The sequence below is a fragment of the Dromaius novaehollandiae genome, chromosome 15 (genome assembly GCF_036370855.1).
Source record: "Dromaius novaehollandiae isolate bDroNov1 chromosome 15, bDroNov1.hap1, whole genome shotgun sequence".
In the NCBI taxonomy this organism is placed as follows: domain Eukaryota; kingdom Metazoa; phylum Chordata; class Aves; order Casuariiformes; family Dromaiidae; genus Dromaius; species Dromaius novaehollandiae.
In genome coordinates, this window is record NC_088112.1 from 12,771,092 (window position 1) to 12,794,410 (window position 23,319).

At 41.2% G+C, this 23,319-nt stretch overlaps 1 protein-coding gene across 10 annotated transcripts in view; it reads left to right on the forward strand.

The window, feature by feature from the left end:
• Positions 1-23,319, forward strand: part of SGCD (sarcoglycan delta) — a 371,727-nt gene that overhangs the window by 276,465 nt on the left and 71,943 nt on the right. For 9 of the 10 annotated variants that reach the window (XM_064520921.1, XM_064520920.1, XM_064520923.1 and 6 more), the window contains one exon: positions 5,142-5,243. The exons of the other annotated variant lie outside the window; for it this stretch is intronic. In XM_064520921.1, coding sequence (XP_064376991.1) covers positions 5,142-5,243 — 102 coding nt within the window. The remainder of the gene's footprint in view (positions 1-5,141; positions 5,244-23,319) is intronic. 10 annotated transcript variants of the gene reach the window in all.

Here is a 23,319-nt window from a genome sequence, read left to right on the forward strand (position 1 = left end):
CTGAAAATTACCCCGTTACTGTTTGAAAGCCATCCAGATTGCTGTGGTATCCAGGTATCCACCACAGCAATTACATGTCTCTAGCTATGTTGGCCACTGTGCAGTATTTCCGTATTCTGCTGACTGAATCTTTCTGCTACCAGCCATATAATAGAAAACAAAGTATGAAATGACCCACAGCTTTTAAAAAGGGAAGCAAAAAAAAAGCTAGACTTTACCTACGCATACAGTCGCAATGCTAACCACCGAAGGCAGAGAAGAGCCTCAGTGTTGAGACTGCAGCAATATTGAGCTGTTCCCCTAGCACTAACACCATCATTTGTAATTGGATGTTAAACTGAGTTCCTTTTCGAGCTAATAAAAAAAAAATCCTTTCTCATCCAGCAACACCAAAATGACATTTATGTTATTCAGAATTTTACCATTGCTGTCCCACTTTAACACAGAGCAGTCAGCAGTAGCACATAAATTTTTATGCTCACCCCATTACAAGGTGTTGTATAAAAAGAAAGGTTGCTTGGATGATAGAATTGATGTGAAAGTTTTCACCATGCTCTACCAAAGAGCTGAATAATTCAAAGCAGGTGGTAATGGGAAGTTGCCAGCTCAGTGCCTCCTGTTTTCCACAGGTTAGACTGGAAGGTTTCACAAAGCTAGTTTCTGCCTGCGAAATAGTCATCTGTTCTCAATTTAGGAAGCTACTATTAAAAAAGAAAAAAAGGAGAACCAAATAAATAGTGTCAGATATCACTGCATCACATGATCAGTACCACATTGTTTTTTCTTATTCACAAGCAACAGAATGGCAGATAAGGATAGATACAATCACAGACACAATGTTGATTAAAAAAAAAAAAAAAGTCATAGTCCCTGTCACTCTGGCCAGCTTCCTGTTATGTTATATAGGTCAGGGCCCATGGCATTTCACAGGACTGGGTCTGTATATATTCTGTGTAACAAACTATGACATTTAGGTGTTATTAAACCATGTAATTTAGGGATGATGAAGATGCTTTATCCAAAACTACATATGAGGTAGTCTTTCCCAGAACCGTTTCTCTCTACTGTATGTGTATTTTGGTATCTTTATATGATTCTGCCAGCTGCTTGATTCTTTTCTTATGGAAAATAATAAATGAATATGCTTTAATAATCATTGTACTGTTGCACACCAGGGATTCCTTTTAACTTTAAACTCCAATTGCAGCCTTTGCATGTTTTTGCCCTGATGACCCAGAATGCCACAACAAAAAGCTGTCAGCTTTAATCATGAGTAACATGAGCAGCAGGGCGCTAATCATGGTCAGAGTGAGTGCTAAGCATTGCATCCAGATCCTAAACACCAGGGAGGTCAAGAGGTGGTCGAGAGGTAACTCGACCCTGGTGGGCACAAGTTTTACTGGATTTGACAGCCACAGGAGGAGGGAGCGGTGAGTGGGGATCAGAGTAAGGATATCAGAGGTTGAGAAGAATAACATAGCGAAGCATCTGACCCAGTGGTTTTGTAAGAGCATAGGCCTGCTCATAGGATACAAATCAAATATGCTCTTTGTGTTTTGGTTGTAGAACATTGTCCCTGTGGACATGGCCTGGTATGTCTTTTCAGAGGCACAGGACTTGCTGTATGTGAAATGTGTGGTCCATATGTGTGTTTTTCATATCTAGAAATCCTGTAGGGGCCACATGGGAGACAGAGAGTGAAGAGGATGAAGGAAGAGAAACATGCAAGAGAAGAGAAAAGTGGAATACCAGATCTGTGCTAATAATCAGGATAGAAAGTAATTAGGAGCCATTGAAATTGCTGGCTGGTTTGCCACAGCTTCAGTGGCAGCTTGATAGGTCCCTTTATGCATTGCTCCCTATGTTACTAGTAGAGCACTTTCCCACTTCAGCTCGGGATTGAGCCCTGGAAATTGTTAGGATTTTGTATCCCCGGAGATGGCTGCTCTTGCAGCTGTACGTGGCATATACCAGCTCGCATGACCTGCACCTTTTCCTAATGAAGCCAGAGACGAGCCTGCAGTGTGAAACCCCTCAGGGCTTCTAACCTTACTGAAATATCTATTTTGGGAAAGATTTTGTAGAGCTTTTTTAGCAGTGCAAAAGCCACATTTTCAACATGTGAGGGTCTGCAGATAGCTGTAATAATTCCTGCTCACTCAAAGTAGTAAAGCAAACCACTATCAAAATGTAATCTGAGCTCTTTGGTGCATAATCATATTTTGCTCATTTTCCTTCATACTGTTGCTTGAAATAAATGAACCCCCTACTGTGCCACCACCAACCCAGAATTAATAAGCCAGTATTTTACGCCTGGGACAAGGAATGTAGCAACTGGCACTTTATGACCCATCTCTCATTCCCTTCCCTTCAACACTCAATAGCATTCTCAGCATATGTCTCTGTTTAAAGTTTACTTAGAGCTTTCATTTCAGAATGATATGACAGCATTCATTTCATCATCCAACAGTCCTGAGCCTGCCTTTGTTTGTAAGACACCACGTTCTGGCAAAAACGATCTTTGCTTGGCAGAATCCAACACTGGGAGTGATATTTCTTGGGACTGAGGAACCTCCGGCAAATGACCGCTGTCACTGCTGACGTGCTGTTTCTTTGATTTTTATCCCTCTAGAAGCATGTCTTTTCCCACACCTTTTGACAGTAATGCATACAAATGCATCTGGGTTAGCCACTCCTCGTTAGTGACAGTGATTCCTCTTGCAGTGCTGGCTGTGCACCCATAAAGGGAGGAGGAGGGAGTAGACAGCCATGTTTTATTTTTTGCAGTTGGATTAGAAAATATGTGAGATGTGTGTCCAAATATATATGGCTTTGTTGGATTTTCTAGGTCTTCTCTTGGTGTCTCTCTAGGGCTTCTACCCAAGCACATACCTCTTTCCTCTTAAATCTCTGAAATTGCTGCTATTTAGGCTCTGAAGTGGCTCTTTTGATATGGACCTCCATATTTAAGGACACGTGTAGCAGCGCAGAGAAGGAGGCAGTCCAGACCCTCTCAGGGAGTTCCTAAGTTGCATAGTGAGGTGCCATGGAGACCATCTGGCATATCTGTATTTATAGATCAATTGTTCCTCCAAATTGCTCCTCCTGCCATCCTGTGGCCTGCAAGCCCCTTGGTTTCAATGTCTCTCCTGACTGCAGCATGAATCCTGCTGCCGTATGTACTCACATGCATGTCTCCTCATTCCCACCGCCTCCCTGCACTGAGTTCCTGCTATTGTCAATTTTGTGACTATTGCATCCAGCCCTGTCTTGGAAGCCTGAGGTATCATGTAGCATCATCCTTCTGCTTTTCCTAGCTTTAGAAAATAGGACAAAAACAAGGATCTCTTTGGAGATTGCCATGTCTGTTCTGGGTTACCTGACGCATGGTCATTTCCCAGTCTTAATTTATATAGACGGAGACGTAGATCTTTTTAATGCCAGTCTCTGTAATCCTAGTGACATCAATCAAACTTATGCTAAAAGGTATTCTCCAGACCTTCTGTTTCTTGGCAAATAAAGCAACCTACCTCACTCCTTGCAGACTCTCAGAATCATTCTGAATGTTAGAAATAACACCTTGCATTTTAATGTGTTTATTGATAATACATTTATCTTCTGCAATTCCCCCTCCCATTTTTCTTCCACATACATGCCTTTCTAAGTAATTATAGCCTAAATGAGCCTAAACCTTCATCTTAGTAGAAGTTATGACTTTCTCTCACAAGCTAAAGGTGAAATGTTTTTAGTTGAGCCCTATTCTACTCTGTGCCAATGCATCCATATACCTGCCTTATTGCATAAAGACCGTAAGAAAAATGCATACAAAATTTTGACATATATTTTGTTTGCCATTATAGTTTGTCTGATGTTTCATTACACCTTGGATACACATAAGTAAACAATTTCTAAAGAAAATGGACTATTTGCAGTCATCTGCTGGTGGCCTGCAGCCAACACTTCACACCATTTGTCAAGAAGATTTTTCACAGCGGAGCACGGGGACCAGTGGGCACCATGCATGTGTCGGCTGAGTGGGCTGGCAGCCAGGGAGCCTGATACAGTGCTGGGCGGGAGGGAAGATAAGGACTGAGAGCTGCAAATATGAAATCTTAATGAGGAGAGGAGAGAAATGCACATTGCATCTGTCCCCCAATGCCTCATCCCTAGGACTTTGAAGTGCTTATTTGAAAGGCAGGAGAATGGTTTGGCAGATGCAAATGTTCTGGGTGTAGAGATTCAGATTGGTTGGATTCCCCACTCCTTCACCCTCCATTGCCACTCGCCCTTCGTAATGCCCATGCTGGATCTGCCAAAACACAAGTGTGACGTGCCACCCTCATGACCAGCCACGCTGTGCCATGCGTAGTCCAGGCAAGGAGCAGAGCAAGGCCCTGCTCCTGAGCTGGTCATCACTGGACTTAGCCCAGGATAGACAAGCAGTCGATTGAGAGCATATTCTTGTCATTTAGTTACTTCTCCCACAGCAAGTATTTCCATAAACATGGCTTCTGATGGAGCTATGTTGTGTCTTACAATATCAGAGGCACAAGATACCTTTGAGAATTGCAACTGCTCAGCAGTTGTCTGCATCTTTTTGCCTGCCCTTTTCTTCATAATGGCCGATAACCCTAGAGAAGCCACCCCAGAGAGGCCGTGCCCCTCCGCTGGGCAGAGATTCCCTGAATGGCAGAGGTCCAGCTCCATGCCACATTTTATTGCAATACTCCTACCCAACCAAAGCTTTTTTTTCCAGTTCAGTAGAATTAATCGTATATTCTCTATATGGATTTGTTATGAATGAGCAGGTTTATTAATATACAGCCACACAGTTAATATTACAGTGAATAGTTTCCTGTTAACACAGAACATCGCTGTGTCTCTTTGAGCAGAGATGACTAGCTTAAAAGAACATCTTTCATCTGTGTAAATGGTTTACTGGGGGGCATCGCAGATTGCTCTCAATAGAATTTTATCACGGAAACAGAGCTAAAAGGATAACACATATAATTGCACGCTCTAGTGCCTCCCAGTGCTTTACATGTTCTTCTTTGCAGAGAAAAAAATCTTTCCGTTATTGGAAGCCTGGCATATTTAATAATTGTGGCTAATGGGGTCACTTCTTTTTGTCCATGTTTCAGGATGGAATGGGGAACCTGAGAATCACGGACAAGGGTCTAAAGCTAGAAGGAGATTCAGAATTCTTGAAACCTCTCTACGCCAAAGAAATCCGGTCGAGACCAGTAAGTTATGGGGAAAGGGGAAAGAATCATCACATTTCTGTAGTCTTAACTACAAACAAAGACACAGTGGCAGGGTGATGTGGTTGTTGGATAAATTACATCGTTGACTCTGTACAAATGTAACGTAGGGCATAAGACAGTGGGTGTCCTTTGGGTGCTTCCTCCAGATGCTATATCCTGTGGGCAGTTGTGAGGTAGATACATGTGGGTTGCATCTGGGGAAACCACAGATAAAATGCTTCTAAGTAAGTCTTCTTGTATCCTTTTGAGATAAATCATAAACAATCTTCATCTGAAATTAGTGATTTTTTCTAGATATAGGGGCTTGCAGGCAGTTGTGAAATCCAGTCTGCATTTTAGTGGTCCTCTGTTTTGCAGAGAGCAGACAGGTGATACCTTGGCACGACGGCCTGATCTGTCTGCTGGCACAATAAACCCATATTATCTGGTCAGTCCTATTTCGTGTTGTATTTTAAAATTATGTGCAGTTAAAATTCAAAGCTTCTAGGAGGGACTGTTTGACAAAAGTGGCAAGAATGTTAACAACTGAAAATGAGAAAGAACCCAAGTGTGATTGAAATAGCATTTTCATAATAATAATATTTCATTGACTGTTAGTGCCTTTTGTTCTTTCTAATGCAATCCCGTTTGTCCTGAGCAGATTTTAAATAGCTGAAAAGATTGTATGTAGTTTCCAGGATTCTTCACAGAATATGTCATCTATCTTATTTCCTGATCTGAAGTGTTAATTTGAGTCAGATACCAACCTTCCCTGTTGATAACAATGCTATATAGCTAATTAAATAAAGTTAACATGCCTTTATCTCAGCATTTCAGTGGTCTTGAAGAAATTGGAACTTGTAGCATAATCAACACAATATCCAATACACTATCTGATTTAATTATTGAAGGTTGTAACCTTTGTAACCTTTGTAAGATGGCTATGAACTGATTTGAACAAGCATAATAATTTAGGAAGAAAAGTTAATGAGAAAATGTTCATATCTATAAATGTTTTTAATCTCTGAATTGAAAGTGAGCTGTAGAACTTTGTATGGCGTATACTTTGTAGCATAAGGTGTGTGAAAAAGTGCAACCCATAGTTTGATAAATAGACTGGAGAATTGCTACTAACATTTCTTTTCTCCAGTTAGATTGTTGCAAATGATATTTAATTACTAACAGAACAGAGAACCACTTCTTGCTACTGGGGAGCTTACTTCTTGCATATTATCAATCATATTGATCTACATTTTAAAAAAGTGAGGGGGGACAGAATGTGTCTCCTTTTTGTGGCTATGAAACTAGTTTCCACAGCATTGACAGTTTAACAAATGCGAGGAACATGAACCGTGAGGTAAGGGCTGTTACAGGCTCTTTGCTTTATTCCTCCTCCAAGAGTAGTTATTATTTTGGCTGTTACCCAGAGAAGGATCTAGTTGCTAGCCAGAAGGCCTGATCTACAGCTTTACGAGTCAGCCTTTCTGTTGACTTCAGTAGATGAGGCCTCGAGACTGTATTGAGCTATATGCCTTGCGTACAGTTTCTCCAACCTCCCAGTGGACTGAAATGGGAAGAGCCTGTGCTGGGTTGCAGAACTCTCATAATGCTGCAGTTGCTGGAGGGCTGGTAGCTACAGGTGCAATCCTGTTGATTTCGGTGAATTTTTACTTTCTTGTTCTATGTGTGAAATAGTTGCAGTCAGTCAAGGGATGATATTTTTGGAATATTTGCAAATATTATTGAATAACCAAAGCTATATTTTTTAAAGAACACTGGTATGACCCAGCCAGACTACTCTTACTAGTGGTTCCTGAGCTTGATGACTACTGCTAAAACAAAGTGCCATACTCAGCACTCAGTAGTACAGATGAACATCTATACTAATTCCATAATAATCTTTGGGTTTTCAGAAGAGCATAATGTGGCTTTAAATATGCACAGTGTAACGGAAATGATATGAAAAACAATAGTAAAGAGCAATCCAGAAATATGCTGACATACAATATTTTTCTTATATCTAATTGTACAACCTCTGCATTGTGTACAGTAATAGATAATGGTTTTATTTAAAGCTCGGAAGATTTTCATGCTGTTTATGTATAGCGGATTTTCAGGAAAAAGCAAATTTAATTTTAGTGTTGTTCCATTTAGTAGATGAAATGACACCGTAAACTCTGTGGGGTTGGTGCTGTGTGGAAAGCATTGCCTGTTGTGACCATGGCAGCAGTTCCACGGCCTCAGTGTGGTCAGTTTTGCCACTGTGCCACTTGCACATGTTGGCTGCACAGCTCCCCACACTGTGCGTCCGTCGCCTCTGGGCAGAGCTGTGCATTACCTGCAGAAATCTCTCCCAAATGCATTTTGATATTACATGAAAGCCTGAATTCATCACTGATGCCTTTCCTTCTCTGCTGCATCTCTAAATCCTAGGAAAGAGGTAATTAAAAGCACACAGAGACTCACTTTCTTAGGAACTGTACCTTCAGGTTTAAAGACAGTTTGGGATTCCCTCTTAAATGTGCATTCCTTTTTCAAATTAACCCCTTTTGGCAGGAAGGGAAGACCAAGGCTTAAACAGGAGGAAAACCCCTCCAGTTTCATTTCAAGAGTCCATGGCTGCAGGGGAATCTCTGAACATATGTAATTTTTGCCTTAAAGAGCTTTCATTAGGTACTACCCCTTTATCACCTTCTGGAGGAAGGAGCTGCATTTAGCTTGAGCTCTTTTTGGAAGGCAACTCATTGTAACTGCAATTACGACCAAGAACTGATCATGTTGTACTGTGGCATGTGATTCTTGACAACTCAGCAAAGACATGTTTCTGGATTTTCTCTCAAACATATTAGCAGAAGGGTGATGCTGGAAGTGGTTCAGTCATGTGCAGGAGAAGCAGCCATGAAAATCACAGACAATTCTTCAAATGGCTTTTAAAAGTTGCTTCCAGCCAATTTCATTTTGAATCACTGCTGCCTCTGGTTTCAGGAATTACATCGTTTTCCTTTTCCCTCACCCACTGAAGAATGAACCCCCAAATCCCTCTCTATTCATATCACAAGAGTCTGTCTTCGTGTTGTTTCCCACATTAGTCCTGGCCCAGCAATACTTGGTTTGTAGTGCATCCTGGATTAGCAGCCTATTTGTAACCGTCGGAGCTTGCAAATAAACAAAACCTTGTTAGTGCATGAGCCTAAAGATTGTCTAGAGAGTAATGAATACTAACTAGTGGTAGCAGAGTTTGCACCTTGTAGTCTTGTTTCAAAGAAATGTGATAGTTGCGTTCAGTTCTCCAGAAGTGATGAGAGCGTCTTAAACTCCCAGCTGAACATATTGCACGCTAAATATTATTTTCCATGCCACTTGCATGGAACATGAGCATCTTGCCGCCTTTAATTAAGAAGTTAACTGGACCATGAAGTATTGCTTGTGTAAATAAAAGTGATTTGTACTTAGTCAAGAAGGTGCATTAGGAATCCTTGCACTTCTTTACTTGCACATAAATTATGGAGATTATTAGAAATTGGAAGGGTCATCTATAAACCCATCTGTAGCTCAGCTGCACTGTCACTCTCAAAATGTAACTGTCTTTCTAACTGTTGTAATTTATTGTGGACAATCGTATGAACCATCTGCTTGCTTATAAATCAGACAAACTTTGACTGAAAGTTGCATGTAGCAGCACAAATTGTTAATTTGATGTGCTGGAAAGCAACAGTAACAGTTTTGTGGTCTTCAGTCTTCATTGACTTAATTTGAATGGAGATTTAAAAATGGAAATTTTCCTGCCTCTGTTGAGAATAGCTGCTAGCAAGCAGGTTCCTTCAAACTTATTCTAAGCACAGGCTTAGCTTTCTTCTGTGCAATTGCTTTGTGTTGAAGTTTGCCACATCCAGGTCTATAAACAACATAGAAAAGAAAGGGCAGAAAATACACTATGTATGTTTTCTATTCCAATAGCAATAGAAATGAAATCGTGCTGAGGTTATACAGTAATATCAAGGGAATTATTCTGCTGAGTAAGTGTGCAACAACTGATAAGGTGATAATCTCAGCATTAGGACACAGAGAAAGATATTGCCACGATAGCATTAGGATATTTTTGCCCTTTCAATATTAATTTCACGTGAACAGATAGAGATTTAAGCCTTAGTTTATGAATGTTTACACCTGGGCTTACGTTTTCTTACCTTGTATCCTTTTAAAGATGACGTGATCACTCTTTAGCAGAGTAGATTTGCCCGATGAAGATACTTTGCCCGATGAAGATACTTTGCAGTAGAAAACTCTGCACTGGGACCGTGCCCTCTTGTCTTTTGGGAGACTGTCGTAGCAGTGGGTACGTCTGGGAATACCCATGTGTTGTGGGCACAAACCTCTCTTGCCTCTCCTCTGCTAACTGAGGAAATTCAAAGTTATTCTTTTGCTGCACGGGTATAAATGATGGCAAAATTCACTGAGCAGATTTTGAGGAAATTTTAAACCGCTTAAAAAAAAGAGAGATTTATTAGTGTATTGTGCCACTTCTATCTTATTGTTTTTAATCAACTAAACAAGAACGATTTAGAAGAGGAGTGCTGTATGTCCAAAAAAAAGTCTTGAGGCAAAGTACAGTGTCTTTTTTATTTTCCTTTTTTTGGGGTGATGTTAGAGGTCCCAGTTCTGCTCAGTGTGGGAAACACCTTGGGACTGGGTCCACCTTGGGACTGGGTCATGCATGTGCCACTGAGAACTCGTTCAGAGCTGTGGAGCAAACCTTTCTCATCTGCAGCCATAGGAGATAACTAGTGACTACAGTGGAGAAAGGATTGGACCCATCATAACATTTAACTGTGATTCTGCAAGGGCATCTGTTTGGCCTAAAAATTTTGCAGTTGCGGATTAGGGCTGATAACTGCTATTCCCTTTACTGGTGTTTAGTAAGGTCTCATCAACATAAAAGCTAGACTAGCTAGTGCATAAAATATGCTTTCCTGTACTTTCCATTTTTCCCAGCCAGTGTTTGAATGATGGAAATTTTAAAGGAAGCTTTTAGGACTGATAAATAATTATTTTGCCAAAGTATGTGTCTCACAATGTTCAAATCCTGAAGAAGAGGGGTATAATTTTAAAGCACAGAAGCAGTTCTGTAATGCAGGTATTCTTCCGTGTTATTTGCTCTGCCAGTCTACCTGCCTCAAAGCTAAAAATACACCCTGAAAAACAATAAACCATGTATTTGGATTAAATAATGACATGTGCCCACAGTGGGGGCTACCTGCCTCATTGCCATAAATACACATTTATAAACAATACAATACTAATTTAGATTAAAAAGCAACATTCACCCATGAAAAGAGGTAGTGCAGATGGCAAGATAATTGCAACTTCATATTATGCTCAAGCTGTGTAGTAAAAATTCAGCCTTCAGTAGAGGCTCAGCTAGCTAACAGAAAAGAAACACGGTATTTTTTGAGGAAGGGGACAGGACAATTCCTTTCCTTCCTTTGTCAGAGTTTAGAGAGCAATAAAAGAATATTGAATTAGTTCCTGATGATTTGGTCCAGCAAAGTGCTTAAGGATTTGAGTGCTCTCACTGAAACCGTCACAGGGTGGAAAAGAAGTTCACCTCAGCACACCATCGTCGCTTAGCAGTCCCTATGCCCTTACTCTCATCAGCGATTCGGGCATTAGTCCTTTCTGCATTTAGCTACTCCCTCAGTGATGGAGTCTCCAAAGAAGAGAGGAGTCTTCCTTTGCGCTCACTATGAGATCAATGATCCCTAAGAGCTGCTGGCCACTCATGGACATGGTTTCATGTTGGTGTCCTAACATTTGCATCTGGGGGCAGCTCAGCCACCACTGTGGCTTCAGGGCTGAAGGCAAAACTCACACCATCAATGGTCAACTTCTGAAGCACAGTTTTTCCTCTAACAATGTTTCCATAGCTTACTCCTTCTCTTTGGAGATTTTTGGCAACATATGCTAAAATATTATTTAAAAACCCTACTAATTTTTTTAAAAAAAGAGCAAGGTTGCTAAGGATTGCATTGCTAACAAAAGGAAGCTTCCCTGCAACCATGCCTGAGTGTCTCATGTTCTCTCTATAGAGGCTGCTAAGCGTGCTCTGTGGCACCGGTCCAAATAGCTTGTCATTAGAGTTTGTGCCTATGCGTGTTTGGTATAAAAGTCTCTCTCACTTTGGTCAGTTTGTGTTGCTTGCCCAGTAACTATCAACAGAGAGGAGAGCTGGCAGTCAGAGTGCCAAGCTGTAAAAATACACAGCAGCGGCAGAGCAAGTTGCAAAAGGCATCATTTTGGCATAAGCACCCTCAGCTGATGCGCAGATACTGTTACCATCACCATCCAGTACAGATTTAAGTCTATATGGCAGTAGGTTGTGAGCATCCAGTGGGATTTATAAAATTGACATGCTCCCCTCTTAATAAATTTCATTCTCAGATAATAAAATCCAAAAATCCTACTTCAGCGTGAAGCTGAAGCTTTGGTTGCCCTGGAGCTTTGGGGGCAGTTAGTGGCTCTGTGATATTTCCAGCTTGCTGGAGAGGTTTAAGTAAATTTTACAGCAATCATGAAAACATTTCCCTCTACCTTCATAGTAAAATTGGCCAGAAGTCTCTAAAGTTTGAATTTTCAAGGAAATCTTGTAGGCTTGAATCAGGTCTTGCTTTGCATGTTCCCCATTGCTTGTCTAACAGGCTGGTGCTCTCCCTGGGAGTTGTGTGCTGTACACTCAGAGCAAAACAAGCAACTGAAGTATTCCACCTTTGCAAGGTCTGTTTGCATACAAAAAGAAGAAAGAGAGGAGGCTCTGAAGTAAACAAACTTTCTGAAATAACTCCACAAGTTACATTTCAAAGCAAAATCTCATTGAGGCTGCCTATGGCATTTTGAAAAGGATTTCATTAAATGTTGCTAACATGTCATAAGCTCTCTTAAATGGAAGGGTAATGGCTCATAACATTTGTAAGCTTTTTAATTTCATGCAATATGAGCAGCATAATCAACACCTATTAAAGTCAATCAGCTGTGCCAAGTGGGCTACCTACCTTGGCTTTTGTCTATATTTTCATCATGGGCTCACCTCTAAACTAACTCTGGGAACAATATGTGTGTACTTCCTTATCCTAACATCAGTGGAGATTTGGTGTCCAGAAAACACAGTATGGTCACTCCAGAAGTATCTGAACCCGTAAGCTGAATAAATACATGTTTTTGTTTTCTAGGGATGGAGTTAGAGCCATTGGATTGGTGCAGGCTAGTTAACAGCCCCAAAACCAAGCACCAGGGAGAAGGAGAATTTCCCAAACCACCTCCCACTTTGGTTGACTTTTTTCCTTCCACAGGTGAAAATGATCTGCTTGAGCTGGTTGTATAAGGAAAGGGGAGGAGGTTAGCTTGTGTGTTTGTTCTGGTCTGATCCCCTTCTCCTCTTCATTTCAAACATTTGTAGCTGAACTTTGTGGTCATAACAACAGGCGATATGCATCACAGCTCAAAGTGAGCTGCTAGATAAGGCTGGGTGCTGTCTGATCTCTCAGCTTTTGCCTTGCATTTTTACCATGATTGCAGGAGTGGCTTGCTGCTTCTCCTACTGTGTTTCAGCTGTGGGGAGGACGATAGCAGGGCTGAGTTGTGTGGTGGGGCTGTATTTCCATGGAAATGTTGCGCATCAGCCCACAGTGTGTTTTCAGCTGTCGTGAGCCTTGAGACAGGAGAACAAGCATTAGAACCCAAAATGGAATAAACAGTTTATTTAACTTATCCCTCCAAAAAAAAAAAAAAAAAAGACATGGAGTTATTGATTTTTAAAGTTGAAAGTAAAAATGGTTAACTGGCAGGCAGTTTCTTGACTTCCTGGAATGTGCCCCATGTTCCAGGGTCTGTTATTTCAGCTCAGGTTTGGCTTCTGGCATTAACATGCTCTACTCTCTAGGGGTTAACTTAAAAAATGCTGTGAAGACCAACTGTTTTGTTTTTCTTAACTAGCCATTTGTTATGGCCTCTTGGTATTCCTACAGGCTTGTCTGAGCTGTATGTTGCCTCCCTCCCCTTTTTTTTGACTGTTTAATCTTATATCTTTTTTAAAAAAGCCTTGGGTTTTTACTGGGGGTTTCATGAGTGTGGGACACATCAGTCACACGTACTGATTATGGGTTTTCTGCTGCTTACTTGTATTGCTGGACATGTATTGCTGTTAAAAGAGAAGCTCTGCTGGTAGTTGACTACAGCTGACCTGAAGCAACCCGTGGGATTGAATGCATTCATACAGTAGACTTGAATTCTCAGTCCAAAACTTGATCCAAATTTCATTTTAACAAGCTGTAGGTTCAGAAAGAAATAAGCCTTACAAAGCACCTGAAACTGCTCAGGGAACAACATGTGCAATTGTATACTGCTACATTTCTCTCTCTGGAGGACAAAGGCCTTGAGTTTAAGGATTTACTATGTCTAGACATCTCTACTGACAATCAGGATCCTGGCCGCTTTAGAAATGCTGAAATACAAGAACAGCTTCTTAATACTAAATGTGAAAAAGGAATGGAACTTTACAGTGTGGCTAGAGAGAAGGTAGAGGCATAAGTAAATGGACAAATAGATAAAAGGAAACACTAAGACATATAACAAGATCCAATTACAAAGAAACAGAATGTTTTTTTTCTGATATTTTCAGGAAGTCTCAATAGCAGAGCTTGATGTCCTTTTAGCAGAGGACAGCAATCATTTCTACAACCCTTCTACCGATCAAAACTATTTTGGAACCAGAGGGTTTTTTGTTTCTTTCGTAAGGCAAGTATCACTTGACAGGACAAGCTGTGCTGTCATTAGGAAGTGCAGGCACATGTAGCTAGTTTTACAAACAGTTCGGTTTGTGTGTTCTTTGCTTTGCAACAGGAAAGGAAAAAAATCAGACCTTCCAGGTTTCATTTACGAGCTGCTTTGCCAGTGATAAGAGTTTCTCTGGTTGTTTTGTTCCTAAATGACAGTTTTCAGATTTGGAGAAAGAAAAATGCAGTGTAAAACAAAAACCACTTTAAATTTGTTCCTGTTCTGTTAGGACAAATTGGTTGAAGCTCTTGGGGAAAAACTAACTTGCTGTTTTTGGAAATAAAAGTAAAATTTATTTGTCTGTTAACGTCTCCCTGGCTGAAACATCTCTATTTTTGGTCTATATCTGCCTGAGGCCATGCCTGGCCATCTATTCCCACGTATGCCAGCGTCTTTCAGGAAGGGATAGTCCAAGCCAAGCACTTGTGTGGAGTGCAGCTTGCTGCTGCATGCAAACTACAGAGTGTCGTTTATAAACTGTGTGATAAAAACGTCTATAAATCCAATCACAAGAGAGGCATCCTGACTTGTCAGTGAATCATTGATTTAGACCTCAGTCCAACCAGATATTTAATTAATAATTTAATTTAGAGACATAAGTTACTTTAATAAAGTCGGTAAGGCCATTCACATGCACGGTTAGGCATACGTTTGTGTTCTTTGCTGGATTATGTCCTATAACTTCTACATATACTGCACATATGTAGCAGAGCATAGCCATCACCAGGAGCCCGTCATGCTGGTCTCAGTACAAACATGAAGTAAGACGCAGCCCTTTCCCAAAAGGGTTTTATAGTGCAAAAAAGCTAAACAAAGAGTGGGACAGGAGGTAGGGATGAGGGTAAGCAAGGTGGCTTGCTGATTTGCTCCTCCAGCGGGTGAGAAGTGATGTGAGGAGTCCTGTGTCCATGTGTGGGCCCATTTTAGTGCATCACATGCTCAAAGTGTAAGGGAGCATGGTGATAGAGCTGGCAAGTATTTTCAGATAAAGGCTGACATGGTAAAAAAAAGTGTTCTTCTTGGGGGCTGAAGGAAAGCAGTTTCCATGATGTCTATTTTTGTTTGTTTCTTTCTTTTTTTATTTCTTTTACTGCAGGCTTTCAGTACAAGTGGCCCATGTCCATTGATTTCCTCTGGATTTGCTCTGATCCCAAATCCAGTTAACTTCTTAGTTTTGCTTCCAACCTGGCCTTAAAAGACTGGATAATTTTCTGTGGCAGGTTGTACAAAGTACCAGTCAGGAGTCTGCTCCCTCTTCCTCTCCTGAATGGGAATAACCTGTGGAACAGGAAGAAAATTCTAGGTGTTTCAGCTCACAATATTTCTCTCGTGTTCCTACATCAGGGCATGATCCTTGTTTGCCATCCTTGCATGGAATACCAGGGTATTGCTCAGTTTCAAGCCTTGGATTCTCCCTGGGCAGGAGTGGAGCAAATTTCTCTGCAGCTTTCTGCTGCTGAGGTTCCCCAGCCAGCATCAGCTGGGCAGTGTCTCTCTCATGCAACTTCCCCCAGAAACATCCCTTCTCAGGAAGTCTGTAGGCAAAAGGGTATGGTGAAGTGCTTCAAATGCATGGCTGGATCTTGGGAACACTGGCTTTAGCTCCCTGCGGCATTGGAAAAAGTCACAGTTTCTCACTAGATTCAGCTTCCATCCTTCAATGTGTATTTGCAGCACTTTTTTGTCTTGCTGGGGTGCAGTGATAAATCCATGAAAGTCTGGAGAAACAGCAAAAATGGAAGCCAGGGTGGTTAGAGAGAAGAAGGAGACAATACGGAGACGTTGCAGAAAGGAAGGAGTACCACAGAGAGCCCTGGGTGATCCTGCTTTCCATTTCTTTCCCTAGTGGAATTTATGACCAAAATGCAGAGTAGAGAACAGGCATTTGTAGAAGGATTGAATAAAGCCAGGAACAATTCAGAAATGCAAAACCCCTTCTCTTGCTTCTTACATATCCAAACACTGGATATCACAGAAGCATAGTAGAGGTAATGTCACAGGAAATCTTTCTGGTTGTGACTGTAATGTCACCAAATCCAGTGGGAATATCTCAGCAGTATAGAGGAAGCATGAGGGACTAATGCTAAAAAGATCAGACAGAGGGGGCTAAACTGGGGTGTGGTATAAAGTGAACCCAGAAGACGTAAGGGGTAAGGAGAGCAGTTAAAGATCAAGAGGAAATAAATGTAATCTGAAATCACTGAAGTCACTAAGGAAGGGCATGCTGAGGTGTACAGAGGAACACAAAGTGATGCTGCTGTGCACATCTGGCCAGGGAGCTTAGGTGCAGATGCAAGGGCAGAGCAAAGCAATTACTAGTGAGGGGAGCTGGACAGTCCTGGAAGGGAGTGAGCAGAAGAAAGCAGCTTCTCCCTCTGAAACATGGGCTGTTGTATGGGGCAGCAGTGTGGAAACTACAGTCCTCTGAGAGTGTCTTCCTTTGGAACGTACGCTGGGATGGTCTTGTTGCAAGGGAAAGTTAATGTGTCTGTTTCAAATGTATCCATGATAAAATTTGATTTGTAAATTACTGCCCATTTATAAAATGGTGAGTAATTGCATACCAGGATTTGTATAGCATCCTGTCAGTGCAGGACTTTTGGCTAGATCCTTAACTTGTAGTCTACAACTACAGGAATGAAAATGGCTTTTAAGACACAGGCTTTCTTCTTTTTCTCTTTTTTCCAGCTACGGCTTGATATTGTGCTTCTAATTTGTATTGGGACATCTAATGAATAAAAGTGGTTACCATCTGAGTTCTGCTTCTCTGCTAAGAAACCAGTAGGAGCTGCAGAAAGTGTCCATAGCATAGGGTGGCTCCTGATTTAGAGAGAGGCATGCTGTTCACTGAATCATCCCTATCACTCTCTGCTGTGCCTGCAAAGTCGTCTTTCCTGAGTACTAAGACAAGCTGAGCCTTCCCCTTGAATGAGATCTGACAGGACTGCAGCCTAGGGCAGTACAAGTGAAGAATAAGATGTGTTTTTCCAATGAGAAGTCTTGTAAGACATCAATATTTAAAAGCAGAGAAATAAATAAAATTACAGACAATTGAGTTGATTGAGGAGAGGTAATTTGTCTGACAGAACAAGTGTCCCTGTCCAGCTAGGCTTTCAGTTCTTTAGCCATTTTCTTTCTTTCAATTAGGTTGATATGGAAGAGTGTGAACAACTCATTGCTTTTCTTAGAATCATTATTTTTTATAGATATATTTTGCAATTTAGAGGTATAAAGTGGGCAGATCTGTTCGTCACCTCAGAACAATAGATATTTCTCTTTCAAGTGGCTTCATTGATGTGTTGTACACACAAGTGAAACCACAAAGTGGATGGCCAAATAATCCATAATGTAAATGTACACTAGCTGCTGTATAAAGTCAAGAGATCCTTTCTGATTAAGAACAGCTGTAGCAAGTGATCAATCTGAGCAATCCCTCCAGAGCTAAATGTACTGATGTTGTCTCCAAAGAGCTATGGCTGTGAGTGGGTTGATGGGATGACCCTGAAGATGTTTTCTATGATGCTTCCTATGGGTGGTATTCAGAGCGTATGTCTGTTCTCTGGTTTTAGCAGACCATCCTTCACTACTTAGATGAAGAGCAGGGGGCAGCACATAGGGCAGTGGCGCTTAGATTGTCATGTTATGTTACCAGTGCTGTTGGCTTGAGGAGTACCTTTTCAATTTTAGTTCTATTTCATGTGTACTCTTGCTACAAGCCAAAATATTGTATGTCTATTGCTGCTACACTTTAGGAATCCCCAGCTACGGCTGCAAGCTGACTTTTGCTCTGTATGTTTCCTACAGATCCCAACTGTTACTTATAAATGATGAGCCTTGATGTTGGTACACAGTTGGGAAAGCAGCAGGCTTTTTGTTTCTCTCCGCAACATTATGTATTATGCAACAGTGTAGGAAATATAGCTTAGATAAAGTAGGAGAAATGAGAACATGCAGACACAACCCTTTCTGCATCCTTTCCTGGTAGGCACTACTGACTGGGTGTCTTTGCTGATCAGTTTTGTTCCTCTAGGGTTTTAAAAGAACTTAAGGAATAAAATCATCCGGTGGCAAATAGCCACAGAATACTGTTTAAAAGTTGAGACAACCAGACAGGCTGAGCCACCTGATTGTGATCCAGACAAAGAGTAATCCTGGGCCCTTGACTTTTATATATCTTGCTGTGCTCCATTTTACCTTCACACATCCTAATCCCTTTGGCTGCTTTTGCCATTACTCACCATTGCCCAAAACAGCATTTATTTCTCCTGCCATGCATGGAAAAGGCATCTGCTGCTCTTCCTGTGAGCCTGACGTCTCTTGAAGTACCACTCCCCAGGCCCACGGTGTTGTTGATTAGGGGGTTATTTTTGCTCATCAGCCCTGTACCACAGCAGTACCCTGCAGTTACCCCAGAGTGTCTCTTGCATGGCAGTCGCAAGATGCAGCCAGTTCTCAACGCAGAGCACCCTATACCACTCATGCGATTGCTCTACTGATCAGACATTTGCTACCATTTTATTTCAGTAGGTAGGCATATTCTGTGCAGCAGTGTCCGGCAGGGTTTAACATCTTTCCTTTACATCAGTCTGATTTCACGGTCATGTGTTCAGCTGCACCTGTTATTTTGGCTCCACAAGTGGGCTGTTGTGGCTGGTAGATGTTCTGCTTCTTCTGGGATGGAGGTTTGGCCAGCTGTGTTTATTCCTTTGGGGAAGTCTGTGACTAGGGGGGTAGACTGACAAAGCATCCTTCTTAAAGCAGAGTATTGATCACTTTAGCAGAAAAAACAAAGCAGTTAGATAACACGAATTCAAAAGCTCTCTGTGCAACTGTCTCTGTGACCTAATAACCCTGTATCATAATTAAAGTAGTCCACATTACTGTGTATCATAGGCATAGCTATGGGCATACCCTTTCTTTTCTGTCCATCCTGTTTTGCCAAATGTGCCTCTACAGAGTTAACTCGGTATATTTCTACAATAAATATTCCCACAACAAGCCCAAAGTATGGTTTTCATCAATCATTTTATAGCTGCTTCAAACCTGTCACACCAGCATATGTGCTTACAGCAGCTTAGAAGAAAAACAGACAAACCACAAAAAAAAAGCAAGACTTCAAGTGGAAAACCTGAATTTTAGATTGCCAGGAACGGTCAGATCATCTTTATTTATGTCTTGTACAGTGGCAAGTGCACAGTCGCCAATGAATGAATTATTATTCATTCCATAAAATCAGATTATTATTCCCATGAAGTTATTGAAAGGGAGAGTATGTTTACCCCTTCAAACCTGTTTTCTGATGCACAGACCCACATTTGCCTATGGAGCACAGCAAGCTGAAGGGCAGCTGTCATAATGAAGAGCCTAATAACTGCACTAGAAGCCCAGAAACAGAAATGCTTTGACTGCAGGAACATGTCAGGGCTGAACCTTGTCATTTCACAGGCCGGAGGTATTGGAGAGAACTCCACTAGGTAATCACAGAAGTGAGGATGGCCTTCTGTGTTCCCTGCCTTCCAGCTGTAACCGTACTGTAATATAGTTGCTTTTGCAGTGTAATTGCTTTCTCTGCAGGGCTTCTTCCTATTGATTCTGCTTGTGTGGATTTAAATTGTTTGCGGGTTGGAACTAGACTCAAGTTGGTCGGCGTTGCAGTTTTCTCATGTCCGACGGCACACGTGATAGTTCTATCTAAGAGACTTTAATGATGTTCAGATAGCATCACTCCCTGGCCTGCACGTATGTATTTGATTTGAGGAGAGAGGCTGGATCAGATAAGTTCAGAACATCAATAAATATGTGGATTTTGTTTGGTGACACTTGTTCAGTTTGAATCTTTTTTTCCCAGGAAGCAGCTTGTGTTGTGTCATTTTTTTCAGCATGCTGTGTAAATGCTCTACATCTGCAACTGTCGAGGATGGTGCCATCCCCTAGCAATGCCATCTGCTCATTCACAAAGTGCTTTTTGTGTAGATAAAAAATGTGAGGTGTTACTCATAATTAGGCAAATCGCATGCCGTGATCTGTGATGGATTTGATTTCTGTTGCTGGCTACCTCGCATATGTCTGTGTGTCCATAAGTATTGTCTGCATACCAGCATATGGATGCAGATGAGTCAGACTTGTGAATTCCTTTTCCCAATCTAGACAGATGGAAATGTTTTCTGTTCTTCTTATTAGCAGCAGCTGAATTTCAGTTACACCAGGGGCCTCATCAAGGATCTTTACTGGGTTTCGTGCTGTACATACATGCATAAGTTGGCATGCCCAACTCTAATCTAATACAAGAAGTTAGCGATCCATGACTCAAGTCCAAGGAAAGTTATGATTTCAAAGCAATGCTCAGAGATAGCCATGTTAGTGGTCTTCTTGGAGAAAAATATCTGGATATATAACTTGGTGTTATGCAGTGCAGTGACAAAATTTCTAAAAGGTGCTGTGAGCATTGCAGAACCCAAGTCTCTCTGGTGAGTCAGACTTTTGGAAAATATTACTGTTCCTTGCATGGTAACAGCAATATTTACTCTTAAATGTGTATTCAACTCACTAACTGACTGAGATGCTGCTTGTTTCTGGTTGTAATGAGGTCCAAGTAATAGAAAATGAGTCGGAAATCACTAGTTCTGTATAATTTTAATATTGTTTTCAATTGCCTTTTATACATAGTGAGCTGTGATTTACCAGTAGTTTTAAAAGATGCCTAAGCCAGGCAGTAGGCATACCTGGAAGGCTATAAAATGGAAACGAATGAAAGGAGGTCTGCACACCTGTCTGGAGTACAAGTTATGAGCAGTGTGTAGCTATACAGTTGGATGATTTAGAATATTTTAAACCTCAGCAGCATTCTCTCCCTCTCTCTCCTGTGGTCTCATGCATATCTGCAGTGTGTTCACTTCAGCGGGAGATCTGTCACCGCTGGAGTCTGACCATAACTAGCATAACCCAAGGCAGTGAATAGGCTATAACTTAACACAAATCCATAGTCCTTTTGCTACAACAGCTCCTGTATGCCAGGATCTGATCTGTGCGAGCTACCTCTCAGTCCCCTTAGGAGCAGCTACTGCAGTTATTCAGTATTCTCCCCCAGAAATAACTAAATTCAAAACAACAGCAAATACTCAGCTGATTTCTACTAGAAGGTGGTGATTAACGTGCTGAGAATCTAGGACTGCTGTTCTGCTGAAGTTCCTCGAGTGCTTGTGTGAGGAAGAGCTCTTCCCCAGTGATGCAAAGTTAATTATCAGTATGCATTTGATTGACTCTGGTGTAACACCTTCAGGTGAATTCTGAGTGCAGTGAAGTGCTCGAAGCATGTGCAGAATTACTTGGTCATTTTACGAGCTCTGAAGCTCTGTTCCCTTTGTTGCAGATGGTGTCTAAGGGTGTCTTGCCAGAGGACTCCTGATGCTGAGCGTGCTTAACGTGTCTAACCCTTTTACATTGCAGCCCAGGAAGCCAGTAATGCTCAGTTCAGTTCTCAGAAAGTTTAGTGAATATGCAGCAGCCTGCAGAAGTTACCAACCCACTTTTGCCAGCCCTGTGGGTACTGAACAGAGCATCAGCACACAGGGTTGCATTTTAGTTTTTTTCACACGTTTATCAGTTTCATCATGTCATCAGTGGTTTTCTTCACATTATAGCCAATCAAGTAAAATAAAAATAGCAGAGGAATGAGGCAGATGCAGTATTGTGGAGGTTTTTTGTTTTGTCTTTAATGTCAGTAGACGTGGTGTAATTTAATTTTCAGAAAAATCTCAGCTGTGAAGCAGCTGATTAGGCATCTTGAAGAGGAAGCAGCCACTTTCTCTAAGCACTATGTTCATGAGATTATTACAGGTATTCTTCTAAACAGGGAAGCTCCTAGATTGCCAAGTATAAACCACTTTGAAGGATACAAAGCCCCTTGGGTATCTATCCAAAAGCAGAACCCAGTCATTTAGACCTCACATCACAGACCTGCCTTTTTTGCCCTTTAAAAAGCAGAGTCAGAAGTGTAATTGCCTTAATGTAGCAGTGGGAAATTTTGCTTTTATTTTTATTGTTACTAAAATAAACTTCAAGAAATGCTGTAAAAGAGGGATTTTTGCGGTAGCAGACATAAAGCTCCAAAATATGTACTATCTGTGCAGTTACAGCGTCAAACTGGGTGAGAACACAGTATTTTTACGTAAGTATCCTGAGCATTGTAGTAGTGCAAAATGTGTCTTTGTACAAAGACAGCTGCAGCTATGAAGTGCATTGTTTGCATAGAAAGGACTTGTGTTCTTTGTCTTTAAGCATTTGAATACTTGACACTGGAAATAACAAATGTCAGAAGTTAGCGTGTAGCCTGTTGAGTCAGCTCATGACATTCTGCATTTATGGCTTTGAGTGTTGCTTGCTGTGCCGGCTCCATTTCTGATCCACGTTACATGACTTGGGTGCATTATGCTTGTGAAAAGAGTTTGTTTCCAGGAAGAAAAGGATAAAGGCTACATTTTATTACCTCTGCATTGACCCTCATCACCTTCCAAAAACAATTGTTTTAGACCTAAATAGGCATATACAGGGGCAGTGCGTAGCATTGCTTTAATCTGTTTTTGTGTTATCAATTCTGTTCACCATTTGCTTTCATTCTGCTGTGAAAAGCTTACGTTGTCAAATCAGAGTTCTGCGAGAAAAGGGATTTAGTTACATGAGTATCATATTCGACTGCTTGAAGGACAAAGTCAAGATCAGAAGAGACTTGATGATTAAACAACAAAAAATATGTTCAAATAACATTAAGGGATGTTTTCAATCTAACACCTAGGGATTTAGCTGCATGACTTAAATTTATGTGCCAGAAGGCTTCTGGGCAAAATCGTGTTCTTGTTGTGGGGAGCTATATCAGAAATCGGAGGAGGATCTATTGGTTTTTCTTTTGTATGGCAACTCAAGGAGAAACACTAATGGTTGGCTTGCAAGTTTGGCCTTAAGTCTATGGTTTCTCTTGACATAAATGAAATCCAGGCTGCTTCTCCAAGGGGGGATCTTAGGGGCAAAGTTCAGTAGATTTTTCCAAAGTTTGTCTTCACAGCCACAAATAGACTGCTTTCCAGTGATGCCTGTACGCTGTCCTGGTGAGGTTTGCAGCAATTCTTAGCTGTGCCAGATAGTTGATCTGCAATGTCTGTAACCGGTTCTGAATTTTTTTTATCTGATTGTTTCTTCACATCTTTGTTCTGTGGGAACAGCCCTGAACTTTTCAGAGCTTCAGACATCTTCCAAA